The sequence below is a fragment of the Lissotriton helveticus genome, chromosome 1_1, assembly GCF_964261635.1.
Source record: "Lissotriton helveticus chromosome 1_1, aLisHel1.1, whole genome shotgun sequence".
In the NCBI taxonomy this organism is placed as follows: Eukaryota; Metazoa; Chordata; class Amphibia; order Caudata; family Salamandridae; genus Lissotriton; species Lissotriton helveticus.
In genome coordinates, this window is record NC_136057.1 from 1,004,728,010 (window position 1) to 1,004,744,101 (window position 16,092).

General features: G+C 50.2%; 1 protein-coding gene across 5 annotated transcripts in view; it reads right to left on the reverse strand.

Annotated features, from left to right (window-relative positions):
- NRF1 (nuclear respiratory factor 1) overlaps nt 1-16,092 on the reverse strand; it is a 547,404-nt gene that overhangs the window by 336,503 nt on the left and 194,809 nt on the right. For all 5 annotated transcript variants that reach the window (XM_078677627.1, XM_078677621.1, XM_078677613.1 and 2 more), the window contains exon 6: nt 1,534-1,692. In XM_078677627.1, the coding sequence (XP_078533753.1) occupies nt 1,534-1,692 (159 nt within the window). The remainder of the gene's footprint in view (nt 1-1,533; nt 1,693-16,092) is intronic.

Genomic DNA, 16,092 nt, shown 5'->3' on the forward strand with positions numbered 1-16,092 from the left:
AGATGCGTTTCGAGCTGTATAAAGCTCTTGTTCACTGGCTCAAATGAATGACGGAAACAGGTGAGTATGGAACAACTAATTTATTCAATTTGAAGTCTCGCCCAAATGGGCGTTTCGTAAGGCTTTCTGGATAATATAGTCCGCTGGTATGCCTAATGACTCTGAACAAGTTCCTTCGTGCAAGTGCGCTGTTTCCGCATACACTGTTAAAATATAAGACCCGGTTGGGTAAAAGGCCTCGGCTGCACCGCTGATTGCTTCCCCAAATGCACACTGAGGCTCAGGCCCCTGCTTTCATCAACGGTGCCCATAGGTTATGAGCACTCCAGAGCCGCAGGTACCGCGGCGGGGCAAATTGAGCCAGTGAACAAGAGCTTTTTACAGCTCGAAACGCGTATGGCTGAGTCTAAAGGCTTGGAGGCATGCTGATACTTTTCCTCCTGGGGCGTCGAGTGCAGCAACCCCTGTTTGTGTGGCGAATCCTCAAGGGCAACCTCGTGGACAGAATATATATATATACATATATACACACACACACTTACATATGTTTGTGTGTGTATTTATCTATATAGAGTTACATAAGGATAGACATATATATTTATTTTCTTATGTACTCCGGGGTCCCCGCACATGGGCAGGAACATTCACTGTTTATAACTATTGATGAGGATCCCCTGGAAGAGAACATCTATTTACTTTTTTTTACGATTTGGTACTTCAATTCCAGATTCTGTATAAGCAATGTACAGCAAAGAAATAAAATTCTAAAAAACAAATTCTGAAAGTGCTCTTAAAGGAGAACCAGGGCAAAGCAGACCACGTAGACAAAGTGTGACAAGTAGAATGACCGACTAGATGCACCAGGCTTCTACTGAAAAAAACTCCAGTTTAATACTTGCCTTGTCTGCTCATGCTTTCAGAATTCAGCGGCCATCTATATTACTACCATCACCTACCACAGAGTGAGGGGGTGGAAGCCGGCCAACAACGGCATTAAACAGCAGAGCAGAACTTCAATTATTCTATAACTAAGCAACTGCAAAATCTATTACAAAGAAAAAGAAATGAAAAACACCTTCTCGTCCCAGCTATTAATTTTTAACAGTGAGATTTTCAGCATTTGCTCTTTCTGCTATTATTCCTACACGCTATCGTCCATCTTTTGCTATCCAAGATTCATAGGCAAAGAATATAGTCGCACAAGCATGTGGTTCTATAGGAAACCAAGATACAAACAAGAAAGTACATACTAAGGCCCAAGTGATAGTAAACATGATAGCATATACAATGACAGCAGAGTAAGCCGATTGAACATTGCTGCACTTTCACAGTAATAAACGCGTGACTACATCAATTGCCGGGTAACTTTAAAAAGATTGTTTTTTGTAGGTTTTGTTACCTTCGGTTTTACCTGCAGTAAGTCAATAGATTTTCCTGTGTGGAGCTCCGAACTCAGATGTATGACTTAATTTGAAGATAGACTGTTTTTACAGTGAACAAAAGCAATAAGTTACGGTTAGGCTTATTTCTCACCCTCTGCTTCTGGTCTTCTGAGCGGACGTCACTGCGAACATTCGCCCACGGGATGTCATCTGGCCACCAAAGCGGTTTGCAACTCTCCTTGCCCCAGCCAGGTTTCCCTCTCCCTGTTGAATACTTCAGCATTTCCGGAATGAAAGCACGTAGTTGTGCCTACAAGTAATCAAAGCACAGTTATTTTATAAACTGACCGCAAATACAGTTATTCATCCCACCAACGAAAGTATTTTGGAATTATTATGTCATACTTTTAGTTTAAGGCAAATCACCTAAAACCAGATAAGTACATTTGAAACCTACAAAAGGTTTTCATGTGTCCTATCGGGCCAACACTTCTACCACCGCTCATTTCTACTTCCACATCCTCTTTAAATGCTTACTTAAAACAAAAGGGTAAAGGAAGTCCGAATTTATGGTTAAAGAATGTCCAGCATTCTCTTTGTTAGGGCGTAACTCGGATGAAGCTAGACAAATATCTTGAAATCCTTGAAACTGATCAATTTTTCAAAAAGAAAAAAGATACTTACCTCCAGTCATCAGCTTTCCTGTGGATACTCTATCTGAAGATTTATTACCTCATGTATCCATCCTCGGCGCCAGACTGTACCCTAAAATACTTCAATAGCTCCTGTGTAGATAAGTGGCGATATGGCTCTCAGACTACTCAGACACCTCAGATGTGATGTCACAGACCAATATTCGGCGCCACACAACCCTTTGATATCAGTTCTCGTCCTGTCCTTCCACCCCACAGCCTTAGAGGCAGAGATGATCCAGTCTAACTGAAAGTAATGCAGTGCACTAAACTCTGTTCTGACTTATCAGCAGTATAGTCCCCCTCAACCCAGAGAGGAGGTGGGCAAGTCAGTGAGTAATCTGCAGGGAGAGAGGGTATTCACCAGAAAAGTTGTTATAGAAGGTAACCATCCTTCACAGCATCCTAACAAGTCAATACCCAGCGAAGGGAAAGGGAAAATACATCTGTAGAAGCAGGAAAGTGCACAAAAGGAAGCCATACAACCACCACGAGAAACTATAAGTGACCAGAAATTGAACTACCAGCAGAGACTAGTAAAACAAAGGTTTCACTACATGTAGGGAGAACACCCCTAAGAGGGACAGGACTTCAGAGTTTGGATTTAGCGCATCCTGCTTCATTATTTCTGGTCAACCTAAAAACTTAGAAAATGTCAACCTGCCATAAAAAAGTAGGGAAAGCCAAAACACCAATTACAATGACGAACAGCCATCTACAAGAACGAAGGGCAATTATGTCATCTATTTGATCACCGTATACAATTATGTTGCCCGTACCTCATCCCCATTCCAGAGAGACGGCTAAAGAGACACTCAGGGGCATAGTCAGGCTCCCAAAAAAACAACAGAACATCAGGGTCACCAAGAGCTAACGAGTAGTCCCAAGTGACCCAACCACTGAAGCAGAGAATGGACGATTCAAATGACCTTTAAAGGGCTCACTAAAGAAAGGGTTCCGAAGATGAAGGGGTAGTCTGGAAAATTTCATTGAACAAGTCAAGCTTAACATCTGCTACTGGTGAGGAAAAATGCAATCTGCAGCTTTACGTAGCCTTCTCACAGAAAGAAGAAATCAACCTCATAGTCCGGTTTCAAGTCATTGGAGTCCTGACAGGCTTCATACAAGACTCCCTGAGACCACAAAGAGGAAAAGCTGGGAAAACCCTCTAAATGTCATCCACAGCCTCACACACCCTCCCTGCAGCCATTATGGATGAAGAGGAGGATACAGAAAAGTGCCTGGAACTCTGAGGTCTAGAATGGGAGGCACAAAGAGATATCAGTAGAAGCAGCCCTAAAACCCCTATCGACTCTGGTTCATGGAACACCTGACATCTGAAAGGCTTTCTGTGGGCCGTGCACCATGGCAAGGTCTTCAGAACAAACTGAAGCACGTTGTGGCCAGGTTGGAGCTGACCAGGGAATCAAAACTTACCTGCACCAAGGCAGAGGCCACCGATGGAGGGTCACACTCCAGGGCCATCATGGCCCCAACCAGTGGCTGAAGCCAAATGGCAGCATGGCAGGGACTGCCATCAAAGGGATATACAAAGATCATGCAAACTCTCTGGGGCCCAAAGGAGCACCTGAGAGAGCTGGAGGTCTGCACCTATTCAGCAGACTCTGAGTGAATGCAGCCACTTGACCGCTCAGCCCTTCACAGGGCTTGGTCGCCCCACTCACTGCTGCCGCTCCTGCCTGCCTTTGCCGCCTCCTGCCTGCAGATTCCTTCGCTCACTGCCCGCTGCTCCTGGGAATTTCCCGCTGCTTCTTGGAATTTCCCGCCGCTGCCTCCCTGCGGCCCCGCCCCCCTGTGATTCCATTCGCCTCCCCGCTCCCGCCACCCAGCTGCTCCTCCCTCCTGGCTCCTTACTTATGACGCCCCCAGAGCGACCGCGCGCAGCGGGAGCGCCGAAGGTGCGCCAAAGGTAAGCCCGTCTGCGCCCGTCCGTGCCTGGCCCGCGCCCAGCACCAGGACCCCTGGCCCTCCCCGCCGAGGCAAGACGACCCGACTGACCTACGACGCCGCCACTCTCAATGGACTCAATGTCGGCCGGACCCACGCCTGCTGCCGAGCCACCCCGAGACGCACCCACGGACCCTTCACCTGCTGCACCTGCAAGTTCACCTGCCTTCGAACCTGCCCCGCACCCGCCAAGAAAAACACCAGCAGCAACCACTTCAAGTGCATCCTGATCAACACCCGCTCCGTCCACAGACATGCCGTGGAACTCTGGAACCTCCTCGACGCTACATCACCGGACGTCGCCTTCCTCACGGAAACCTGGATGAACGCCTCCTCTGCACCCGACATCGCCATCCCGGACAGGTACAAGATCATCAGGAGGGACCGCATCAACCAGACCGGAGGTGGCATCGCCATCGTTCACAGGAACACCATCCGCATCACGACCGACGCCAACGACTCCTTCGCCGCAGCCGAACATCTCCACTTCCAGATTCACACCGACCCTAAGACGACCCTCAGAGGCACCCTCGTCTACAGACCCCCGGGACCACGCACACAATTCAGCGAAGACATCACAGACTTCATCAGCCCGCACGCCCTCCCCTCCACCGACTACATCCTCCTCGGGGACCTCAACTTCCACCTGGAGAACAACAAGGACCGCAACACCACCGCCCTGCTGGAAAACCTCGCCAACCTCGGGCTCAAGCAACTGGTCAACACCCCCACCCACTACGCCGGCCACACGCTTGATCCCGTCTTCTCTTCCAGCAAGTACATCACCTTCAGCCACGCCACCGGACTCCACTGGACCGACCACAGCTGCGTCCACTTCAGCTTCACAAGATTCACGACCCACCACCACCCGCAACAGGTACCTCACAGGAATTGGAGCAAGATCACCGCAGACCAGCTCACCACCTCCCTCAGCCAGAGCCCACCCGCCAACACAACGGACCCCAACGAAGCAGCCCGCAACTTCACACAGTTGCTGACCGCCTGCGCCGACGACCTAGCGCCACTAAAGAACCCTCCCAGCAGACCCAGAAGCAAGAAGGCATCCTGGTTCACCGACGACCTCAAGGACTCCAAGAAGACCTGCCGCACCCTCAAGAAAGCCTGGCTCCTCGACCGGAACACCGACAACATGACCGCCCTCAAACACGCTACCCGCAAGCACCACCAGCTCATCCGCACCACCAAGAAGAAATCCCTGAAGGAACGACTGGACAACAACGCCCACGACAGCAAAGAGCTCTTCACTATCGTCAAGGAGTTCTCCAACCCCAGCACCGGCACCAACGACATCACTCCGTCACAAAACCTCTGTGACTCCCTCGCCTCGTTCTTCCACCGCAAGATCGCCGACAACCACAACAGCTTTGGCGCCCCACCCACGCACCCAACCGTCGAACCAACGCCCCCCACCGCCACCCTTCGCACCTGGACCACGGTGACCACCGAAGACACAGCCCACATGATGAACACCATCCACTCCGGATCACCGACCGACCCCTGCCCACACCACGTCTTCAACAAGGCCGACTCTACCATCGCACCCCAACTCCGGAACATCATCAACGCCTCCTTCAACACCGCCACCTTCCCGGAGAGCTGGAAGCACGCCGAGATCAGCGCCCTCCTGAAGAAACCTACAGCGGACCCCACCGATCTCAAAAACTTCCGCCCCATCTCGCTCCTCCCTTTTCCTGCTAAAGTCATCGAGGAGATCGTCAACAGACAGCTGACCGCCTTCCTCGAGACGAACGGATCCCTCGACCCCTCGCAGTCCGGCTTCAGAGCCAACCACAGCACCGAGACCGCCCTCATCGCAGCCACCGACGACATCCGGACCCTGCTCGACAAGGGGGAAACAGTGGCCCTCATCCTCCTGGACCTCTCCGCTGCGTTCGACAAGGTCTGCCACTGCACCCTAGTCCAGCGCCTCAGCAACATCGGTATCCAAGAGAAGGCACTGGAGTGGATCATCTCGTTCCTCGCCGGAAGAACACAAAGAGTCCGCCTCCCCCCGTTTCGCTCCGAGGCCACCGAAGTCATCTGCGACGTCCCGCAAGGATCTTCACTCAGCCCCACCCTCTTCAACATCTACATGAAACCTCTCGCAGCCATCGCACGCCAGCACAACCTCAACATCATCTCTTACGCCGACAACACCCAGCTGATCCTCTCCCTCACCAGAGACCCCGACACCGCCACCGCCAGAACCTGCCTACACGAAGGGATGAAAGACGTCGCCGAGTGGATGAAGGACAGCCGCCTGAAACTGAACTCGGACAAGACGGAAGTCCTCATCCTGGGATCTTCGCCCTCCGCCTGGGACGACTCCTGGTGGCCCCCAGCCCTGGGCACCGCACCCAAGCCAACCGACCACGCACGCAACCTGGGCTTCATCCAAGATCTTCCGCTGGATCCCGACCGAGACCAGGAAGACTGTCACCCAGGCACTCGTCACCAGCCGACTGGACTACGGAAACGCCCTCTACGCCGGAACCACAGTCAAGCTACAGAAAAGACTCCAGCGCATCCAGAACGCCTCCGCCCGACTCATCCTGGATGTCCCCCGACACAGCCACATCTCCAGCCACCTGAGGAACCTGCACTGGCTCCCCGTCAAGAGGATCACGTTCCGGCTCCTCACCCACGCACACAAGTCTCTCCACGACCTGGGCCCCAAGTACCTAAACGACCGCCTGACCTTCTACACGCCCACCCGCCAGCTACGGTCCACCAGCCTCGCCCTCGCAGCCGTACCACGCATCCGAAGAGCCACCGCCGGAGGAAGATCCTTCGCTTACCTGGCTGCCAAGACTTGGAACTCCCTCCCCATCCACCTTCGGCTGACCCAGGACCATCTCGCCTTCAGGAAACAACTCAAGACCTGGCTGTTCGAGCAGTAGCATACCCCTCCCCCCAAGCGCCTTGAGACCCTCCCGGGTGAGTAGTGCGCTATACAAATGGCATGATTGATTGATTGACTTGAGCAAGTCAGAATCAGGTGCCGGTAAAGCATCTGACATCGTCTGATAAGGAGCTGAAATAGTCAGGCACCATCACAAGGCAGATGCCTACCTGGGCAGGATCTTAGTCCAACGACATCTGGATCACAACTGAGATAAAACACAGGAGCAACAGCCTGCTCCAATGTCAAAAGCGACGGTGGATATAGGAACACCCCTCAACCGGATAGAAAGAAAGGATCCAAGCGGAGACTCCCTTTTAGAAGAGTCCTCAAATTTATCCTGGGGCTTATGCTGGCCTGCTTGGTCCTTTAGAGGTCCAAGAGAATGGTTGTGCAGAGGCGGTGGTGGACAGGATTGGTGGGCAGTTCTTTTTGCACATGTTAATAGATTTCAAAGATTCCTTTTAAACATTTGATGCCGATAGGAGAAAACGGGTAATTAGTGGGGCTTCTCCCAGCAGGCTTTATGTTCCCTTAGAACAGGTTATGCAAGCGCCGGGCCTTGGAGGCTTTTGATGTCAGGAATATCCAGTCTGAGATTTCGGTTTACCTGCGGCAAAAAAGGTTTTATAGTCAAGACTTAGTTCCTGAAGTTTTGGCCTATCATCAAACTGGCCCAAAGTAGCTGCAAGAAAAATGCCGGCATTACTGCTCAGGTCCTCCAGTTCCCATCAACTGGCTGTATCCTAAGTGGAGAAGAGTGGAGGTGGGAGGAAGAACATTTTCTGTAGTGGGGGCTAAAATTTGAAAAACCTATTACAGAAGATTAGGGCAATCAAAGAACTGGTAACTTTCAAAAAAGCTTTAAAAGCCTTTCTTTTTGTCCAATAAATATTAGTATAGGGTCGATAAGTTTCCATCAGTGATTCTAAGCGCCATGATGGCTTTTAGAGAGCAGTGGAGCTCTAGAAACAGCTTACGAATACAAACACATGGGCAACATAATTCTGAGCCAACAGTGTCCAGGGAGGCAGAAAGTACCAGAGGAAGACAGAGATGGAACCCAACAAGGCTGTTAATAAAAGGATCAACAGCAATGCCAAATTTGAAGGTCCAAAGAAAGTTTCAGAGGTAAGAAAACTTGAGCTGTGTTGAAGGGTGCAGGAAAAAAAGGAACTGACTTCAGAGAGCCATATATGCATCTGAGACATCATGTGGGGAGATGTAATTTGCCTGGGAGCCACGGTGCCACCCACTGGTACAGGAGATCCATTACTACATTTCTGTATCCAGTACGTCTGGGGGAGATACATGAGGCGAGGAAACTGCAGGATATAGTGTCCATCAACATAATTGCATCAAAGGACAATGGTCCCACTTCTCATACCACAATTAACCTCAGTAGGGTCATAAGCCAAGTGCCAAACAGACACTAATCTACTGCTATGCTTTCTGTTAATGCTGGAACGAAGTCTGAGATCCCCAAAAACCCAGGGTCTAGCCATAAGCCATTGTTATGGACTCTTGGATTGAAATGAAGCCAAAGTTTGAAAACAAAACTGAATTAGTTAGGTCTCTCACAAATGCTATCATAAACGAAAGAAGCTCTTTTTGGCACTACCCGGGAAAATCTAGGATTTCTAAATTGCTTGGATGCTGATCTTATCTACCAGCCTATACAACACAACGGATACATTTTACATTAGTGGGGCTTAAGTTTATCCAGTAAAAGTGAAAACTGTATAAACCGATAAACAATGTTATATTGTATGTCAAGATTTACATTCTAACGAGAGCACATTTCATACTTTTATGACACTATCAATCAATAAAAAAAAACTGGAACAATATTAACGAGCAATAAACAAATGTTTGAACCTCCAAAATGCTAATACTCGGCATTATTCGGACAGATCCATAGATCATGAGAGCTTATAAAAACAGGCTACATTGTACTCCAGGCAGAAATAAAATTTTTACTGAAGCTGGGGTTGAACAGAACAATTAGCACCATCCTACCTAGGAACACGACTTACAATGATCCAACTACTTAGAGTACGAAAGTTGACAAAAGCAACCAAGTTACCGTGCATGCTAGTAAGAACAGCACATGCATGCAGCAAGATAGAAATCAACAAACTCCAAACAGGACAAAGATCTCACTTGGATTTTGAACAGAGATGGGGCACTTCAGTGTCTGAAGAAAGTTAGCACAAAGCAAAAAGACTAGATTTAACGCCAAATCAAAAATATGGTTTGATCGAAATTAAGAGGGGGCATTGGGTAAAAATAAAGGTAAAGCGCAGAAATGTAGAGGATGTAAAGATTAATTTTGCATAATCAGATGCACGTTTGAAATCATTAAATAGACTATTCAAGATCCCCTAAAAGTCTGTGTTAAATTTTCCTTGATGGGACAATTAATTCAAGATTAATTAACTGCAAAATCCTTTTGAGAGCTAACAATTTTAGAGAAAGCGATTGGGTGTCTTGGAGTGACGTGACCAAGCAATCATTGATGTCTACAAGCAAAATAGTGTTGCATAAGACTAAAACCAAAGCATTCCTTCTCAGATTCATAGCAGAATGCAAACAAAGCTTTTAAAATCTGCCAAGACAGCTACAAAGTTGACTACATTTGCTCAGCACAGATATGGGGGCACTCCCAGGAACATCTGAATGGAACAGTATTGGCAGTGTATTATCCAACTTTTGCAGAACATTTTTTTTAACTCGGTCCTAAAAAGAAAACACATTTGCCTAACGATAAATACCCACTGTAAACACAATTCAGAAATAAGAAAACTGTAAGATTAGCAGCCAGTCCAAAATGACAAACTCAATCACTGCAAGTCATCGGACACTGCAGAACCTCCACGCAAATGAACAGTACCGTACTACACCTGATAAAAATGCAAGCTCTAAACTGGCATCTACAAATTATGAGCCATGGGTGAGACTTAGCTGTTCACACAATGACAGAATCCTATCTGGAATTTCAAAAGAAAACAGTCAAGTCCTTTTTCAGCTAAGTAGTACTGTACCTCTGAGTTAGAGGTGTGACAAATCGAATAGTTTTCTTACCTGTCGGTGTAGTTTTGCAGCTTGAAGATCTTTCTGGATTCACTATGCTGTGCATTATTCCGCGGTCTTGTGGTTGGGTCCGGATTCGTAGTCTTTTCTTTGTTTTTTTTTTTTTTTTTCTCTTTGCCCAGGTGGGCGTCGGCGTCGGCGTCACACCCCCTTTGGGTGTATTTCCGGTGACGTCGGCATGCTTCCTGCGGAAGCTCCCACTCTTGGGCGCCATCTTCGGGTTCTTTTTTTCCGTGTTTCTTTCGTTTCCGAAGTAATGGCAATGTTCTTCTTAGTTTGTATTTACCGCTTTGTATTTTCAAAGTCTATTCTTTAGTTAACCACCTCTTCTCTCTCCAGCCTCATCTTTCTGGCGGAGGTGGGTGGGTTCGCTAGTGAATCCAGAAAGATCTTCAAGCTGCAAAACTACACCGACAGGTAAGAAAACTATTCGTTTTGCAGCGTGAATCTTTCTGGATTCACTATGCTGTGCATAGATTTTGTAGCGGTTTCTCATCTCTGTGGCGGCTGGGTGGAAGATGAGCGTTGGGTGTTGAATATGTGCTGTAGCACCTTCTGTCCCACTTGAGCTTCCTTGTTCATTTGTATGTCCACACAGTAGTGCTTCGTGAACGTGTGCACCGAAGCCCATGTTGCCGCCAGGCATATGTCCTCTATGGGTGTGTTAGCCAGGAAGGCTATTGTAGCGCCCTTCTTCCTGGTGGAGTGGGCACGTGTCCCCTCAGCCAGTTCCTGTCCTGCCCGTTTGTGGCAGAGTTGGATTGTTTGTGCGATCCATCGTGCAATGGTCCTTTTGGTTACTGCTTTGCCCATGAAGCTGTTTGCGAAGGACACAAAAAACTGTTTCGTTTTCCTGTGCCCCTTTGTCCTTTCAATGTAGTGCATGACTGCCCTTCTGGCGTCCAGGGTGTGCAGAGCTCTCTCTGCGCTGGTTGTGGGTTTTTGGAAAAAACTCGGTATCTGTATAGACTGGTTCATGTGAAAATTGGATACCACCTTCGGCATGAAGTGTGGGTCAGTCCTCATCACAACTCTATCGTTGTGTATTTGTATGTATGGTTCTTGTAGCGTCAGCGCTTGAAGCTCGCTTACTCTGCGTAAGGACGTTATCGCAACCAGGAAGGCTGTTTTCATAGTTAGCATCTTTAGGGAGGCCTTGTGAAGTGGTTCAAAGGGCTCTTTCATGAGTTCCGTTAGGACTGTGTTCAAGTTCCATGCAGGTGGCGGCACCCGCTTGGGTGGTGCGATCCTTTTCGCTCCTTCTAGGAATCTCTTCACCACCTGTGATGTGAAGAAGCTCCTGCCTGTCTCTACCCTTGTGTAGGCTACTATCGCTGCCAAGTGAACTCTTAACGAGGATGAGCTAAGGTTCTTCTCCAGTAAGTGCGTCAGGTACCTTAGCACTGTGGAGTCCCTCTTCATCTTATTGTGGAGTCTTTCCTGTCTGCACCATATTGTGAATCTTTTCCATTTCGCAACGTAGCACTTTCGAGTGCTGGGCCTTCGTGCCTCCCGAAGTACCCTCAGGGTGCTTTCTGGTAGTCTCAAATGTGCGAACTCTATGTCCTCAGGAGCCACGCTACTAGGCTCATGCTCTCTGGCTCTGGATGCAGTACCTCTCCGTTCTGCATGGACAGTAGATCTTTCCTCCTGCTGAATCTGTGGGGTGCACACTGTGTCATCTCCATGATCTGCGAGTACCAGGTCTGCCTCGCCCACTGCGGTGCGACCAGTATCAGTGTCATGTTGCTCGCTCTGCACTTGCTCAGTACTCTGTGCATCAGTGGTATCGGGGGAAAGGCGTAGGCAAATGTCCTTGACCAATCTATCCATAGGGCATTCCCCAGTGTCCCCTCCTCGGGCTGCCTGGATGCGAAGTTTTGGCATTTTGCATTCTGGCGTGTGGCAAACAGGTCCACCGATGGTGTCCCCCACCTGTCGAACAGGTATCTTGTCTCCTGAGCATTGAGCTCCCACTCGTGGGATGCCGATGTCTGCCTGCTGAGCCAATCGGCTTGTATGTTGTCCTTCCCTGGTAGGTGTATGGCTAGCAGGTCTATCTTGAGAGGGATGGCCCATCTCCATATCTCCTGCGCCAGCGTTGAAAGCGGTGCGGACTGTGTGCCCCCCTGCTTGTTGATGTAGAACATCGCAGTGGTGTTGTCTGTTTGTATCAATACCCTGTGCTTGTACAGTCTTGTTTGAAAGGCCTTCAGTGCAAGGAAGATTGTCTTCAATTCTAAGTAATTGATGTGCTTTGTGGCATCCGTCGGTGTCCACAGTCCCCTCACCTTGAGCTCCTCCATGTGAGCGCCCCATCCCTTCAGGGATGCGTCTGTGGTGATGGTCACTGTTGGCGTTGGGGGCGTTAGAGGCTTTCCCCTTGCTATGTTCTCCATGGTCCACCATGTCATCTCCTTCTGCACTGCGTGCGTTACAACCACTAGATCCTCCCAACTGCCTGTAGCTTGTGACCATTGCTCCTGTAGCCATTCTTGAATGGGTCTCATGTGGAGTCGTACATTCGGTACCAGGTGGATGCATGATGCCATCATCCCCATGATCTTGCTCGCCGTCCTCACTGTCCGAGCTTGTCCCTTCCGGTAGAGGCGAGTTTCCTTCACCAGCGCCCTCGCCCTCTTCTCGCTGGGGAACACCTTGCCCTGTAAGGTGTTGATCTGTGCTCCCAGGAAGATCTTCACTTGTTCCGGCTCCATTGATGATTTCTTCCAATGGATGGAGAACCCCAGGTTTATGAGCGTGCTGGTCACTGTATGTGCGTGCAGCTTGCATTTCTGGTATGAGTTTGCTTTCACCAGCCAGTCGTCCAGGTAAGGGTATACATGTATTCCCTGCCTTCTTAGGTGCGCTGCGACTGCTGCGAGGCACTTTGTGAAAACTCTTGGTGCCGATTTTAGACCGAAGGCCAGTGTCGTGAACTGGTAGTGGCTTTCTCCGACGGTGAACCTGAGCATGTGCTTGTGCTTCCTGTTCATTGGGATGTGCAGGTATGCGTCTTTGAGGTCTATAGTGACCATGAAGTCCCCGGTCTGCAACTGTGGGAGCACCTCTTGCAGGGAGGTCATTTTGAATTTTTGCGTTCTTATGAATTTGTTCACGAACCGTAAATCGAGAATGGGCCTCATTGTCTCGTCTACTTTTGGTACCAGGAAGTATGTTGAGTATACTCCTGTGTTTCTTTCCTTGAAGGGTACCCTTTCTATGGCCTGCTTCTGCAGGAGTTCTTTTGCTTCTTCCTGAAGGCACTGCAGCTGCTTGCTTGCTAGCGGCTTTCTTCTTGGTTTTCTGTTTGTTGGCCTCGCCTCCAACTCTATGCAGTATCCGAATTGGATAATGTTGAGGATCCATTTGTCTGATGTGATTCCTCTCCACTCCTGGAGGTGGAATCTTAATCTTCCTCCCACTGGTGTCCTGTGGTCGTAGGTGTCTAGTTTGTCTTGACCCATCTGTACGTGCTGCCCCCTGGGATCTTTTTTGTGGGTGGGCACACGGATTTTTTTTGAAGTCACTTGGAGGTGGGCTGCTGGCCCCCTCTTCTATTTTGTCCCCGTCCATTTCTCCCTCGAAAGGACTGGCCTCTTTGTTGGTACTGCCAGGGCTGTTTCTGATGGCCCTGCTGACCCTGCGAGTCTGCCTGGTGCGTTTGCTGGAAAGCCTGGTGTGATGTACCTGGCTGGTTTCCGCCTCTCCCGCCGGGCCTCCGTGACGGGGTGCCCCTCTTGTTCCCTCTGAACTGCAAAGCTCCCATGGATCTTGCTGTTTCGTTATCCTTCTTAAGTTGGCTGAGTTGCTCATCAACTGTTTGTCCGAAAAGCGTACTGCCGTTGAATGGTGTGTTCAGGATGCTGTGTTGCACCTCCGGTTTGAAACCGGATATCCTGAGCCAGGCGTGTCTCCTTTCCGTGACGCCCATCATCATGAGCCTGCTGGCGGTGTCTGCCCCATCCAGGGCCGTCTTAAGGCAAGAATTTGCAGCATTCTTCCCCTCTTCAATTAGCTTTTCGGCTTTCTGCTTGGCATCCTGGGGCAAGTCCTTCACCAACTGCCCCAGTCCCTCCATGATTTGGTACATGTGTCTGTTTACCAGGGCGTTGGAATTAGCCATGCGCCAGTGGGTCGCGGCATTCCGTTCGATCCTTCTGCCCACCAGATCCATCCTTTTGCTCTCTTTATCCGGTGGCGGGCCCGAGGTAGTGGGTACGTTAGCCCTCCTCCTTGCTGTGGCCGTGATAATGGAGTCTGCGGAGACCGTGCCCTGAATGTAGGCCGGGTCCTTTGCGGCATGCTTGTACTTCTTCTCAGTTCTGGGAGTTACTGCCTTGCATGTTGCGGGCTCCCTGAAAGCTTCCTTCCCCTGAGCCAAGACGCTCTCGAGCATCGGGAGGAACTGGCTCCTCGTTTGTGTTGGGAGCAATGTTTCCAGAAGGAAGTCTGCTTTCTGCTTCTCTTCGTCGAGCTTGAGCTTGAAAGCTGCTGCGGCAGATTGTATCACCGCGTTGTAGGCCCCGATGTCGTCCGGCGGCGAGGGCCTCGAGGGGTAGGTGTCGACCACCTCCTCCGGGCTGTCGGTGTCGACATCGATGTAATCTACCTCCTGAAGGTCATAGGGCGCCGACTCTGTGTCTGTCCTGCCCTCATCTTCCTCCCCATAGCTGTAGCTCTCGTGGGGATTCTCGTACTCCTCCTGGTCGTCGAACACCTCGACGTCCTGGTCTTGCTCGGTGACTTCGGCGACCTCTTCTTCTTCCTCCTCGACCGCCTCCAGCACTGGTGGCTTGGTCTTGTGAGGGATCGTGAAGGCCTTCATCCTTGCGTCGAAATCTTTTTTCCGCTGCATGAAGTTCTCCATTTCTGCCTCGAGGCGCCTTCTTTTCTTTTCCATCTCGGCCGCGTGTTCCGCGTCGGATGGTTCCGCCGCTCTCTTCGACGGATGGCTCGTCGCCGTGCCTCTCGGAGTCGAAGTTTTCGACGTCGAACCGGATATCGGGTCTCTGGTCGTCGTCGACAGTTTCGGGTCTTTCTCCCTCGTCGATCGATCCTTTTCGGGGACGATTTTCGACGTCTTCTGCTGATCAGCAGCTCTCGGCGCCGGGGACTCCTTCTCTGAGGATCCGCTGGGCCTGGGAGTAGTCGCGGACGCCGCCTTTTTTGGCGTCGGCGCTTTCGGGGTCTTGCCCTCGATTTTTCGAGACTCAGAGTCTCTCGGGTTCTTGGGGGCCGAAGAGTCTCCTACCTTGTCAGAAGTCTTCGTGTAATCGGTCTCTACGACCGTGTAGCTGTCGTCTTCGGCGGCAGCGTTGTCTTCTTCCTCGGAGGACATCCCCAGCTCGTAGAGCGACGGGGTCGGGGCCTTCCCCTGCAGGGCGGCGTGTGCTACCCTCTGCCTCTCTCTCACACGAAGGGTCTTCGGGGTGAAGGCGGAACAGGCGTTGCAGTCTCCGCTTTCGTGGTCCACCGGTAGGCAAAGGTTGCATACCGGGTGCTGGTCCTTCTGCGCGTACTTGTGGTGGCAGTTACGGCAGAACTTGAACGGCGTGTTGTCCATCCTCGAGCGTCCAGGGCCTCTCTGGTCGCGTGTTCGTCGACGGTCGTCGAAGATCTGGATGGAAAACGCCTTATCTTTGCTTGTCTTTCGTCGGTGAAGTCCCCTGGAGTCTTCAGATGACTTCTCCTCGTCTTTTCTGTATTTTCTTTCTTCTTTCTCCAAAAATGTCTGGAGCCCAAACGGGAACGATCCAGACCCGACCGCGGAAAAAAAGAATCTGAAGATGGCGCCCAAGAGTGGGAGCTTCCGCAGGAAGCATGCCGACGTCACCGGAAATACACCCAAAGGGGGTGTGACGCCGACGCCCACCTGGGCAAAGAGAAAAAAAAAAAAAAAAACAAAGAAAAGACTACGAATCCGGACCCAACCACAAGACCGCGGAATAATGCACAGCATAGTGAATCCAGAAAGATTCACGCTGCAAAAGTATGATTTATTTCCTGTGAAATAAGTTAAATTTCATGAAAG